Source organism: Sesamum indicum, linkage group LG6 (assembly GCF_026168435.1).
Source record: "Sesamum indicum cultivar Baizhima isolate 11 linkage group LG6, ASM2616843v1, whole genome shotgun sequence".
NCBI lineage: Eukaryota > Viridiplantae > Streptophyta > Magnoliopsida > Lamiales > Pedaliaceae > Sesamum > Sesamum indicum.
In genome coordinates this window covers 22,823,231-22,837,500 of record NC_142662.1, presented here as the reverse complement: position 1 = coordinate 22,837,500, position 14,270 = coordinate 22,823,231, and the positions used below count along the sequence as shown (strand labels likewise).

The window sequence follows — 14,270 nt, the reverse complement described above, 5'->3', positions numbered from 1 at the left end:
ATATTTCAATAGGGGGTATAGCCGTAATTTTACAGAATATAAGGGGTGTTTATATTTTGGTCTAATTTTAGGAGGTGTTAATATAATAGACCTTTTTTTTAATTTTTAATTACAAGTAGATTCTTTTAAGTTTCAAAAATTATATTCACGTCACCTTACACCAATGTCTATTACTGAAATTTAATTAATATTATTGGAAAAGATACGCTTGAAGCAATGGATACCTTTACAAAGAATATTGTATTTGGATCATATATTCGTTTCAGTATGCTAATATTTAATATTATCGAATAATCTGTAAAACTCTTTGGATACTTTAAAATATTTTTCAAAATATTAACAAAATATTATGTTGAATAAGAACTCACACCCGATCATATAGTGAGACATGTATTATAGAAGTTTTTGCGAGCGCTTCAGAAAAGTGCTTTGCAACTTCCGGCTCCAAAAAAGCACTTTTCAAATATTTGGAATACCACCTTCTACTTCTGAAATAGTTAAAAAAAGCTCATTTAAGCCAAAAGCTATAAGCTCCTTGGGTGGTGCTTTTAGCTACTTTGGCTTTTTGTAAATAAGTTCAATTTTATTTTTACTGCTTTACCCTTATTATAATAATCTTAATTCAACTTTACTGTTTTTAATTTACTTTTGAAGTTGTATATATTTAAACTTGATATCGGAGTTTTCAAATAATTTAAATTTTGACAGTAATTAAGTTTACACTTTCACATATTCAATATTTTAAGTATATTACAAAAAGGCCGAACAAGCGATGGTTTCGTATTATGACCAACTCAAAATAATGTATGATGAACTAGTAAATTACGAACAAATACCCGCTTGTCATTGTAGCGGGTGCAAATGCAATGTTACAACCGAATTAATGAATAAACAAGAGGACGAAAGCATTCACCAACTCGTGTTGGGTCTGGATGATGCAGTCTTTGGGACCGTAAGATCCAATATATTGAGCACAGAGTCCTTGTTGAGTTTGATGCGAGTATATTTTATGATTATGGAAAAAAGACGACAAGGTAGTATTGGACAAACCAAAGATGAATGAGATGTGGCGGCCGCTGCAACACAAATTGGACAAAATGTGAGGGCGGTGGCATTGCAGGCTAGGGACAAAGTTGGGCCATGTACCCATTATGGAAGAATGGGACACGAGGCCAATAAATGTTTCTGAATCATCGGCTATTCATGATATTGGTCGGGAAATAGACTCCGAGGAGGAAGAGGGTTTAGATACGGCCGAGGTGGGACAAGTACATCTGGATGTGGGCATAGTAATGCTCCAGCAAATACAATACAAATACATAATGGTGTTAGGCAACATCAAATTGAGGTGAATATCTTGAAAGTTCGTAAGACTGGTACAACAAAAAGTGTTCAAAAATGTTCAAAAATTTATCTCATTTTTTCCCTTCTGTTCGTCATGCGACATCAACAAAAGTGTTCAAAAATATTAGAAAGCCCCATTGTAATTGGGTCACATGCAAAATATGTGATAATATCAAGCTATTTTAGTTTTCTTCGACAAGATCTGGACTAAATGTATTATAATTTTTTTAAATTACAATTCTCGATTATATTTTTCAAATGACAGAATTAAAAGTGTTACTCCCCTGTAATTAGTCTATCAAAATTGCACTGTTCTCTTGGATATCCTTTGGGAACACTATAAATTTAATTCCGAAAATAAATTAAAAGGAACATAACAAGGGATATAAGATGTATATTAGTGTGGATTTGTGAAAAAATAACTATATTTGATGCGTTCTGAAATAATTCATTATATATTATGCCTCGTGGTCTAATTAATAGTTTGGTTGATTTGGAAGTGAATTTGCCTCATCGTATTAATGAGATTGACGAATTTAAAATTATACATATGACTATAAAATTATGAATTCAAGGAGATGATATATATATATACACATATATATAGGATCGGGTTTAGATGGAAATGAATTAACATAAAATAAAATAAATGAATCTTTGGATTTTCCTCCCCCAATTTCTGATTCTTTTAGATCCAAAGTTTTTAAATGAACGTGGTATGTGATTCGATTTGTACTTTATTATACAACGTATATTTCGTGCTGAAATAATGTGTTTATATATGGATTTTCTTCCTCTAATTTTGGTTCTTTCATATCCAAAGTTCCTATATTAATGCGATCTTGCAATGGATTTTTGTCGTATTACACGAATTACTGTCCGTTCCAAAATAAATGTATCTATGGATTTTCCTCACCCAATTTCTAGTTCTTTTAGATGTAAAGTTCTTATATCGACTCAGTCTGTGATGCGATGTATCCCCTATTATACGAAGTATTGTCCGATTTTGTATGAGCCTCATAATTTTATCCAAGAGAATCACTTCACTGAGGAATGAGTCCATGAGGCTTATACCCATGCAAACTCCTCATTTTCAAATGTGAAAACGCATGACACCATCATCAGACTCCCGCCCAAGAGGTGTCAGTTGGGGATACGCACTTGTCCAGATTATAAGATATATAATATGATCAGAGTTCCATTATACAATATATTATCCACTCTAAAAAATCACATTCCATCAAATTTATGGGAGTGAATACAAATAGTCACTTTTTCATGAAAAGTGAATTTAACTAATTGGAAAATGCCATGTATGGAAGCATGCATGCATGTATATATATATATATATATATATATAAATGAGATGATGGATGCATGCTTTAGCCTAATTATTATGAGATTAGTTAAGAAGTCTAATTAGTATTAATTAAGGGCCAGGGCCATGCATGCATGCATGCATTTTAATTTGTTTATGTCAATATATATATATAGACAAACAGACCCTACCACCATGTTCCTCTTTTGTTATTATACCCTACCCCAACCCCAAGTTGGGGTGTGGGTGGGGTCCTCAAACCCCCACCCTTACCCCAACCCTCTCCAACAATAAATAGTTTTCCACCCAAGCGTGCGCTATTATTTTCTCTATTCATTAATTTTATTCAAGATTTTATATTCTTATTTTACTTCTCTGCAAGACTATATATATATTTATATATTTCAGAAAACATCAATTTCACTTATTTCCCTTATTAACAAACCCGTTCCAAAATGTGTTGCAGATTACAGTTCGAAAAACCATTTTCTAGAGTAATCCCAACTAAAAAAAAATAGTTCCAAAATAATAGCAATTACAAAACCCCTTCCAAAAGCTGCCGAATAGAAATATAATATTCATTCCAAAACTCGTCCCTAATCGTTCCAATTCCAAACTTAAAAAAAATTGAACAATTTCGACATTAGGAACGATTTTCGAAAACAATTACATTTACCGTCCCAAATAGGAACGGATTTTTGGTAACCGTTCCTAATTTTTTGTAATGCCGACTATAAGGACGGATATCCATTCGTTTCAAAATCGTTTTAAATTTCGCTCCAAATATGTTTTGTGTTCCGTCAATTGTTGAAACCAAAAAAATCGTTCTACAAAATCGGTCCAAATCCCAACTTTTTTTATAGTGTATATATATATATATATATGAAAATAAATGCAGAAAACAACGAAGGGAAAGAACAACGCCATGCTAAATATGAAGAGTGTGGTTTTGTATTCAATATCTTCCAGAAAATCAATCGCCCCTGTATCGCCTTAAATAGAAGAAAACTGCCCCTAACAAATGCGAGTATATGGTGAATAGAGTTTAGAGCTAATTGCATGGGCCATATCTCTAGCCTAGACAATATATGAGCAATAGGTTGCGGAAGAGGAAATTGCAGGCCTGCATCAAAATGAACTACAAAAATGGGACAGCAACTTAGAGGAGGTCGGTGCATCCGGTCAAAAGAGGAAGGAAGGATAATTTCAAAATTTTGAGGGATGTCATATTTTTTCCTAATCGTTACAATGGTCATGTGTAGAGTACTTACAATGTCAAGCCAGGGTTCATCTGCCATCATTGTTTCATATTGCTCAAGGGTAAGATTTGGAGCTAGGATTTCTATATTATCACCTATATCTGTCCTAGAAGAGGGGGCGACCTGACTCTTATGAGCTAAGGGCTAGCGAGAGGTCGCAAACGAACTAGTAGAAGAGGAACTAAACTCTGAACTTGAACTAGATACGAATACATAATTAAAAGGAATGAGAAGGTCGTAAGGAAGTACCTGGGAGTGAATGGACCAAGAAACAAATAGATCGCACATAGAAGAAGCAGATCGCAGATGAGTAGTAGGGCTGAAGTCAAATCCTCCCATATTATATTTGCTAGACCATGAAAAAGTGCGCCAAAATCTAGGACTAGATGCTAAGGACGACAAGAGAATCCAAAGGTTCAGATCAAATGACTGTTTAACTTCTCTTAGTGTGTTGAACACACTAAAAAGAAGTGGGGAAGTAATGATGGATATAACCTTAATTTTGTCTGAAAAAGATTTTGTCCTTAAAAATGTTTAAAATTGCAAGTTTACCCAGAGGACCCACGATTGAAGGTGAAATTGACTAAAAAATTGAAGATGAGCAGTGTCTCCTCTCTCGTCGAGGAAAGAGATACTTCGGACCTCATGGATTGAGAACAATCCTGGAAGGAGATTCCATTCATGTAAAAACTAGAACTTGAAATCATACAAAAAGATAATTTTGCTTTGGAGGAGTAAATGTCAATTATATGAAGGGTAAAAATGAAACAATAATAAAACTATGAGTGTGTTTTTTTATTTATTGTATGTTAAGATTAAAGAATTCATACCATATTATTTTAAAAACAATTCGGGTGATGTTAACTTTGTTTTAGGATCTTATAAACTTTTTAAAGAAAATTCTATCAAATTATTTTCAAAAACTTATAAACTCTTTAAAACATTTTATAAGGTGAGAGAAGCACCCTCTTAAGTTGAGAAAATTCAAATTAATTAATTTACAACTTTTTAAAATTCATAGCATAATCAATGACTTAGCATCCACTATATATATCTCTTTCCACTCAAAAGGGGATTCAGCTTTTGCTTGAAGCAAAGTGCTGGTAAACACTTCCTAAATTAGGTGGGCTCTATTGGCTTAATTAGCTAATTTTTTTTCTTAACTAGAAATTCTTTTTGCATAGACATGTACTGTTTGGCTAAACTTATTTAATACATTTTATAAGTTGATTTATATTTTATAAAATATTTTAGAGATTATTTTTATATATAAGCATTTAAAGTATTTGAATAAAAGTAAAATTATAATAAAATATAGGGATAATTACACTCAACTTCCCTGAGCTTTGGTGTAATTATACGTAAACCCTCTGTGGTTTGAAAAATTACATCTAGCACCCTGAGATTTGCTCTGTCTAACAAACAAGTCCCTCTGTTAGTCAAAATTCACCAAATTTACTGATATTAGCAAAAGAATTGAACAAAAAATTCTATACTTACCTTCAGTTGATTTATTGCAGGTCAAATAATTTTTTTTAAAACCAAATGATTTTGTAACGGATGTGTTTCAATGATGGCATCACAATATTTTTTTAAAAGTATAGCAGTTTCGTAATGGGGAAAATGTTATAAAAACGTTGCACTTTTTTTTTGGAAATGTTTCAAAACCCGTCCTAAGTTAGCACTCCTGTGAAATTTGGAACGATATTTGAGCCAATTAATTTAAAATCATGACTGCAACTGAAAAATTGAATATGGCGATTCCAAACTTGTTACAAAATCCATTTGAACTACTTCCTAGTTACCAATCTTTACTCATTTACTGACTTGAACGTCAAATAACTTTTCAGGAAGCGATCTCTACAATTATAATTATGTAAAGTACATAAATACTCATCTATGTATACAAATAAAACCCGAATCCAAGGGTCATTCCGGACCCTTAGCTTTTAGAATTTTCAAGAACGGAATAAAATTAGAATAAAAGATGAAATGAAATATAAAATTCAATGGTTGAAAGCAATTCAAATAGTTGTGTGATAAAAAGCATTTGATCGTTATGCATATCTGAATAAAATATATATTTATATATAGTCCTAAAATATTATATTTCTGAAAATCAATCTTGTTTTTAAAAAGTGAGAATTATAGTAATTTATAAATTGTAATTCTCTCTCAAAATTATGTACAATAATAGGGAAAAATACCATTTTTGTCTCGTAACTTATAGGACTAGAATTTTTAGTCTTGTACGAATTAATTTTCATAATTTAGTTCTGTAATTTTAAAAATTTGATAATGTTCGTCCTTTTTCGGCCAATTTGGCCGGAAAATTACATGTGATTTACACATATCTCAATTAAATTGTATTTTTAGTTCTGTAACTTACAGGGCATTGACATTTTTAGTCCTATAACTTAAAGGAATTGACATTTTTTGTCATACATTAATTTATCTGCAGGACTAAAATAGCGAGTAAATTGCAATTTCTAGCCAAGTTGGCCAAAAAAAGATTAAAACTGTCAAAAATATAAAGTTATAGGACTGAATTACAAAAATTAATTCATACAGGACTAAAAATATCACCCTTCAAATTAGAGAACTAAAATTTTAATTTTCCTCAATAATATTAGGGTATCAGATTCCAACAAGATGAGGATAAGACAAGTCTAATTAAGAATTAACCTCCACAAATACGAGAGCCATTAATTACACAGTGGTCCACTATTGCATGATTTAATATATATAGATATACATCGATCTACATCGGAAAAATTCCGATTCTCTTTCAATCTTCTCCAACTCACGAGCAGAAATTAGCTAAAAATAAAATCGAATTCTCCAATATTTTCGAAGTTAAATAATATATATGTATACACATATGTGGGTGTATATTATTGTTATTACTTGATGTAATTTGTGAATTGATCAATCTCTAATTGCACAAGTTATTATCCTCTCCTACTTTGTACGAATTTCACATTTTATTCTGAAAATGCGCATCCGCAAGTATATTAGGTATTGTGCCTTATAAGCTACTTAAGCTCATTGCTGCAACTAATGTAGGACGTTTGCTTACATCATTAACCCCAGACGAGAAATTAGAGGCTTGGAACAAGCACATGTCCGCTACAATCAACATGAGATGCTTGTCTATATCATCAACCCCCAAACAAGGGGCTGGAGTACTTGGGATATGCAATATGACCTCATTCTCACAGAAGGAGCCAAATGATGTGGCTTTTAACTCTTCAAGTGCCTCGTTACGTGATACATTTTTATTCTGACTTTATATGAGTTTTATGACTTTATATGGAGAAAGCGTCTTGTTGGAGAAAGCGTCTTGTTAGAGAAAGAAAGTCTTAAGACTTATATATAAGTTGTTGAAGCTCCTAATTACAATTAATTAACATTAAACATTTGTCTATATTATCATCATCATTATTATTATTCAAATAATGATATATTGAAAAAATTTTACTCGGACCAGATTTATTCGAGTCAAACCAATCACATAGCAAGTGTATCACATTCACTATATAATTTTGGTTACTTTTTTTAGTTCTACACCAATCACACAACAAGTGTATTGTATTTCAAATTTCGAATTGAAATTTCCTTGATATATAGAGATGAACATGCAATGGTCTTGTCAATAGCAATATTAGTGGAGGAGGTTGGAGGATGTTTACACTTTGGAAAACAAGTGATTAATCTAATACCAAAGATGTTTGAAACAAACACATATATACCTCTTAAAAGTCAAGATTAATGATAAGTTTTCGACAAAGTCCACGAATATTAATCTACTTTATTTGTTAAACCCCATAAAAACAAACAAACACAACCACCTTAATTAATTGTCAACATCATCTTTTCTTCCACCTTAATTCAATTAGGAATTACCACATGACCCACAATTTCTCAAACCAAACGCACTCAATCAATCTTATGTAATTAAAATATATATTATCCATTTAATCATATTCGAATTTATATAAAACCTATTAATTAAGAGAGACTATCTACATTGACCGGCCATATTGCACCTAGCTATATTGTCTTTCACCGCAACCGGCCCGGCCGCCACCACCTTCTATATATTGCTTAACAGCCAAAAGGGACAAAGTAGAAAATCAACAATATACATACATATTATTTATATATATATAGAGAGAGAGAGGGGGGGGGGGGGGAGAAAGAGATGATAGTAACTAGTAAGAATGGAGGCAAAGAAAATGAAAAACAATGGGCCAACATTATTAAAGTGATCAGAAGAGGGGGTGGGGTGGGGGTGGGAGGGTAATGGTAATGAAAGCATGTGCGATCATATGGTGGTTGGCCCCCCTTATTGTCCAACCCCACATACCCTACATCTCTTTTCACTCTCCAAACCCCCTGAAAATGAAACATCCATCATCAATACATGCAATTAATATTTTATAAATTAATATAAAAATAAATTGAAATTCACATATTAAGATTTGATTCTCAAGTTTCCTTCTCACCTCCCATTTTCAATCCTTTCTCCCCCTAATATTCCTCTCCCCCTTTTCTTTTCTTTTTTCTTTTTTTGTTTCATTCCCTTCACACCTCACCTCTCTCTCTCTCACTCACACACACACACACACATGTCTGTGTGTGTGTATGTACTACAATTACAAAGAGGCAGATCTTGTTGTCAGAGGGACTGAAGTACTTCTCTTCTTTTCTGATCATTCAAGGAGGCCCAGCCCCCCTCTTTGTGTCAGAACAACAGTTGTTCTTGTCCAAAAAATCCTCAAAAACCCTAATACCCTTTTCCTGATCTATCATCAGATTCATCACCCTCCATGACGACCACTCACCCCAAGAATCCCACCACTCACCCCAAGAATCCCACCACAAACCCCAGCTCCGTCATCAGGACTAGATTTGCTGTAAGGTTTCTCCACGCCATGAAGAAACTCAACAAGAAAACACCCCCTTCACGCAGATACCATACCATCAGAGCTGCAGCCTGCGCGTCCATGGCTTCTGCTGTCGGGCCACGGAGGGCCTGGAGTCGGGCCATCCTCAGAAAGATCCGAGCCCGAACCCTCCACGATCATCTCATACATAAAAGCAGAAACCATCGTTTAATCACTAGGAGAAAAAGTGCTGGCCTGAGAGGAAACCCTAGAGATCAAGAAGAGGTAGGTTTTAGACAGGAAGACGATCTTCGCGGGCTGGTTCCGGGAGGCGAAGGGATGGGGTTTTGCAGGTTGTTGAGTGAAACTGCACACTATATAAAGTGCCTCAGAGCCCAGGTACAGGTCATGACAAACATACTTGATCATTACAGTTCAAGTTGAAACAAAGATCATCAACATATATATACATATATATATATATATGCATAGTTTCAGACACTGAAACATATGGTTTTACAAATCAAGAAATTTACCCTTTTCCTATGTTGTCATATGAACAAGAATAATTAATAGGGTATGATCTATATATATATATATATATATATATATATAGTTTCTTAGTGTACAGATTGAGGATAGTTATAGTCTCCTGAGATCAGTGTGTGTATATATATATATATATATGTGTGTGTGTGTGTGTGTATGTTTTATATATATATATGTGATAAAGTTGCAAAGTCTTTCTTTAGTTTTAGTCGAATTGCAAGAAGATTGTAAAACTTAATTTATTTTATATATATATGTATACGTGTAATGATGTATTGCTAATTGCTGCTGCAAGAAGATATATAGATGATAAATAAGTTTTCAATATATATGTGTGTGTGTGTGTGTGTGTAAATGAACAAGAAGCCAAAGTTTTAAACATGATTTTATTTTATGGCTACAAAAGAAAATTAAGTAATTGTTTGTTCTTCAGTTGTCTAATTTTATTAAGGGAAGCAACACAATTTATGAATATATTACTTATTTAATTAAACTTATTGCTCTATTATATATATATGTATAACCATTTGGATTGAATTTTTAATATTTTTAGTATTATTGTATTTTATATTTCAATTAACATTAACATATATATGTATATATGTATATACACCAAGTGAATAAAATCTTCTTTAAATAAAATAAATAACGCAATCTTTACACGTGTGAGTATTATTAAATGGAATAAATTAAATATAACAGAATTTGAATAGAAAATTCGATCCACACGCATATGATCAATTACTATCAATCTATATATATTTGTAGCTTGTTATCTATACCTTATTATTAAGTGAGAGCACCCTTTTGACATTTCATTTTATTTGAGTCGACCAATTTAAAATATTTTTGATATTTAATTTATTTATTTATTAGCTTCCACCCTCCCACTCTTCTACAAGATCTAAACCACCCTTCTAAACCCCTGAATTGTCCAATTTTCTCAACTTCTACAAACTTTAATTTTTTATAACTTCTTTTTTATTATTATTTTAACATTTTTTATTTTTTAATTGAAATATATTTTTAAAATATAAATTACTTTTAGATTTTTTTATTTAATTATCCACACCCGTTCACTCAAATGAGTATATAATTATAGTTATACGAATTGAGGAATTTTTTATGTGTATGTGTGTGCATCCATTGCAAGGTCTAGCAGAAATTGCTAATTTAATTAAATTTTCACTTAGCATATCTTAATTAGGAACAATCAATCATTCCAAAAGCGTGTCGTTATTGGAGGAATTTAATCACCTTTTCAATTTTAATTTTTTGGATCATTATCTTTTTATGTTGTAGCCTATAACATCGCCCAATTCTTGTTAATTTGAGAATATATGTAACAGTACGTAATTAACTAAATTAGCTATTTTTGCAAATTCACAAGAATTAAGCTGAAAAAGTGGGGCAAAATGTTTTTTAGTCCTATAAAAACAAGGAAAGAATATTTTTTTTTACCATAATTATCACGGGTGTAGCTTTTAGTCTCATAAAATTCATAATTATGCATTTTTAGTTTCAAAAAAGCCGTGTGCGTTGTAATTTTGAAACTAAAAAGGCCTTGTTTAAGACTAAAATGCATTTGGCTTTTGGGACTAAAATGTCCCAAAACCACACTTTTTGGGACTAAAAAAGCATAATTTTGAATTTATATGACTGAAAGCGTCACCTGTCATAATTGTGTTAATAAAAAGAATTTTATTCTTATTTTATGGGACTAAGAAATATTTTATGGTACTTATATGTGGATTCTCTTAGTCTTGGGTCTGCTCTAGCTCATTCATTTTTAAACAATTAATCCATGAGATATTGCAATATAAAACTAGGGGGTTTTAGGCTTAAATGGACTTTTAGTTTGTAATTTAAATCATTTTATATTTTCATTCTTTAATTTTTTAGGATAATATTTTGATCTTATATTCTTTTAATATTCATGAATTTAGGTTTTTTTTTTTTCAGAGTTAAACCTATTTGTTCGAAGAAATATATGCATGTGCTTTTCATGTAAATTTTTAAAATTGAAGCTATTGTTCTTATTGACTCATTTTCAACAATATTTTTTTTGTTTGACTTTCTAAGTTAACATTTAGTCCTATATTCTTTTTTTTTATTTTTGCAATTTCAATCTTTTTCTCGTTGGAGTTCACCCTTCTTGCCGGTGAGATCATCATAAAAGATCAAAATAGTCACCTAATTCCACCTGTAACACAACGGGCACATTGTCCCATAACTCCACCCGCAATACCAGTCTACGTAAAATAGGTTTAAAACTATTAAAATTTAGACTGTATCAAAATTTGATGAAACTTGAGACAAAAATAGCCCTAAATTCTAGCATCAGTATCGTAATTTTTTCTAAACTAAATAGTACTATAAAACATATGAAAAATAAGTCAACCCGCTTGAAAAATAGAAAAAATTTGAAGAATGGCCAGGATAGTGGTCGAAACGATAAAATTTCAGGATGAATGGTTACACCTCACTATGACGGTAGTTAGGGTTGAGTCCTTCTCTCAAAGACAATCAAAATGATAAGGTAGATTATCCCATAACTCCACTTATAATACTAGTTTACGTAAAATAGGTCTGGAATTGCTAAAATTTGGACTGTTTCAAAATTTTACAAAACTTGATTAAAAAATAACCCTAAACTCTAGCATTAGTATGGTTAATTTCCTTAACTAAATAATAACTATAGGACATATGAAAAAGAAGTAAACTCACTTGACAAATAGAAAAAAGTTAAAGAATAGTCGGGACAGTGGTCGAAATAATAAAATTTCATGAAAAGCTGCTACCCCTCATGACGATACTAGTGAGGGTTAAATATCCTCTCGAAGATGATCAAAATGATATGTAGATCGTCCCATAACTCTATCTGTAATACTAATCTACGTAAAATAGACTTGAAACTGCTAAATTTAAAATATCTCAAAATTTTATGAAATTTAACTCAAAAATAGACTAAATCGTTGCATAATTATGGTAACTAATATAACATAAAAGTTCAAAATCATCAATAATTGGGCTTAAAGATAAAATGGCTATTAATATTTTAAAAGATAGATAACTAAAGTTACTATATCTAAAGTTAGATTATCAAAATGCAACCCCTTAGAGATACAGGATAAACATTACAATTAAAATTACAACTTGAATTGCCAAATTATCAAATTAATTGGAAGCCCCAGCAGGTGCGGACATGATTGATGACGTGAAATATTTCAGCCAAATTGCTGAAAATAACTAAAAAGGCCATAATTTTTAAAGTTACAAGACCAAAATACAAATTTTAATTTGAAATGAACCAAAATTATCACCCCTAACTTTGAAGACTAAATTTACTTTTTCTTTCATGTCATGAGACTAAACTTGTATTATGCATTGTTTCTAAAAACTAACCATGTACATTAAAGAGTCATTTACTAAGTTATAAAATGAAAAACTCTCAATGACTACTAAAGTATGTAAAATATTGCAATTTTAAAACTAAATCATAAAATAAATAAAGATGCAATTAATTTCTTCATATTTATTTATAGAGTTGAACTGTAGATTTTTAATTATAATAATAATAGTTATTTATCTATATTAATTGTATAAGTTAATTCTTAATAAATCGTTATATAGGTATTCATATTCGATATGTTGATTGAAGTTCATAATATAATAGTACATTATTGATGTATCGAAAGGAAAAAAAGAAAATTGTATGGTCGAATACGAATTCTAAGTTTTAATTATCCTATAAAATTTTTCATTTTCTTTTGTTCCTCATTAATTTAAAAAATATTAATTTTACTAAATATATTTCTAAAAATTTATTTCTTATACATAAAGAACTACAAAAAGTTAGAAAACATAGAAGTTTTTCGTGGATATGACCCATTACTTATTATTCATACAAGACACATGGTGTAATAAATTTTAATTAATTTCAACTAAAACATATTTAATATATTTTGATAAATTTGTTTCTTATAAAAAAAAACGTGAAAGGAAAATATAGAAGTGATTAGTGATATGCAGATCAATAATAAATTTATATGATTATACCACAAACCGAACCTATTCAAAACTCATCACCAACCCAATAAAACTTTTACGATTTCATATAATAAAGACCCATGATGTAAGAAGCCTTGTTTTAGTCCCGACCCATGATTCTAACCCAAATTGCCACCCTTAATTACAATCCCACGTAAGATTTGATTAGACATAAATTGTTAGTTAGAGTTTATTGATCAAATAATAAATGAATAAATGGAGTTGAGCATCTTGGTTCAGTTGGCTAAGGGTCTTGTCTGAGTCATTTCAAATGGGATCAGAACAGTGCTTATGGTGACACCCCCCAAAAAAGATGCATTTGTCAGAGATTGTGAAGGAATTCCGTAAATTGTTCTATAGTTAGATATATCTTGATGAATTGAATATTTCTACATCCCTTTAGTTTTCAAATACCTGCAAATAATTTGTTTATATAATAAAATGCTTATGTATCCTCTGATGTGACATGGGAGTTGATTAGTGTATCATTGTATAATGTATTATTTACTCTGACTTTATATGAGTTTAACGATTTTATACTACAACAACTTCTCATTAAGGAGATGAGGTTCTTGGGCTTATAAACCACTCATACCCATTGTTTTCAACCGATATGGGATGTACGTCTATATTGTCAGTCCCCTAGATGAGGGTTTCAGAATGGGTATATGACCTCGTTCCACATACAGTGCCGAATGATGTGCTTTGCTACTCTATCTAAAAATACGAAATTAAATTTTTTTGTCAAGAAAGTTTTGAAATTATACTTACACCACTAAAATAATTCTTTATTTATACCTGACACCTTCTATTAGGGTTTGAACGAAAAATATTGACTGCAGTAAAAAAGAATATAAATTT

The 14,270-nt window shown here is 31.1% G+C and overlaps 1 protein-coding gene across 1 annotated transcript; it reads left to right on the top strand.

Moving 5' to 3' along the window:
* Positions 1 to 8,429: 8,429 nt before the first annotated feature.
* Positions 8,430 to 9,356, top strand: LOC105163775 (transcription factor IBH1). The gene has a single exon (XM_011082236.3). The coding sequence runs from the start codon at positions 8,754 to 8,756 to the stop codon at positions 9,252 to 9,254; it is 501 nt and encodes a 166-aa protein (XP_011080538.1). The 5' UTR covers positions 8,430 to 8,753; the 3' UTR covers positions 9,255 to 9,356.
* Positions 9,357 to 14,270: the final 4,914 nt, after the last annotated feature.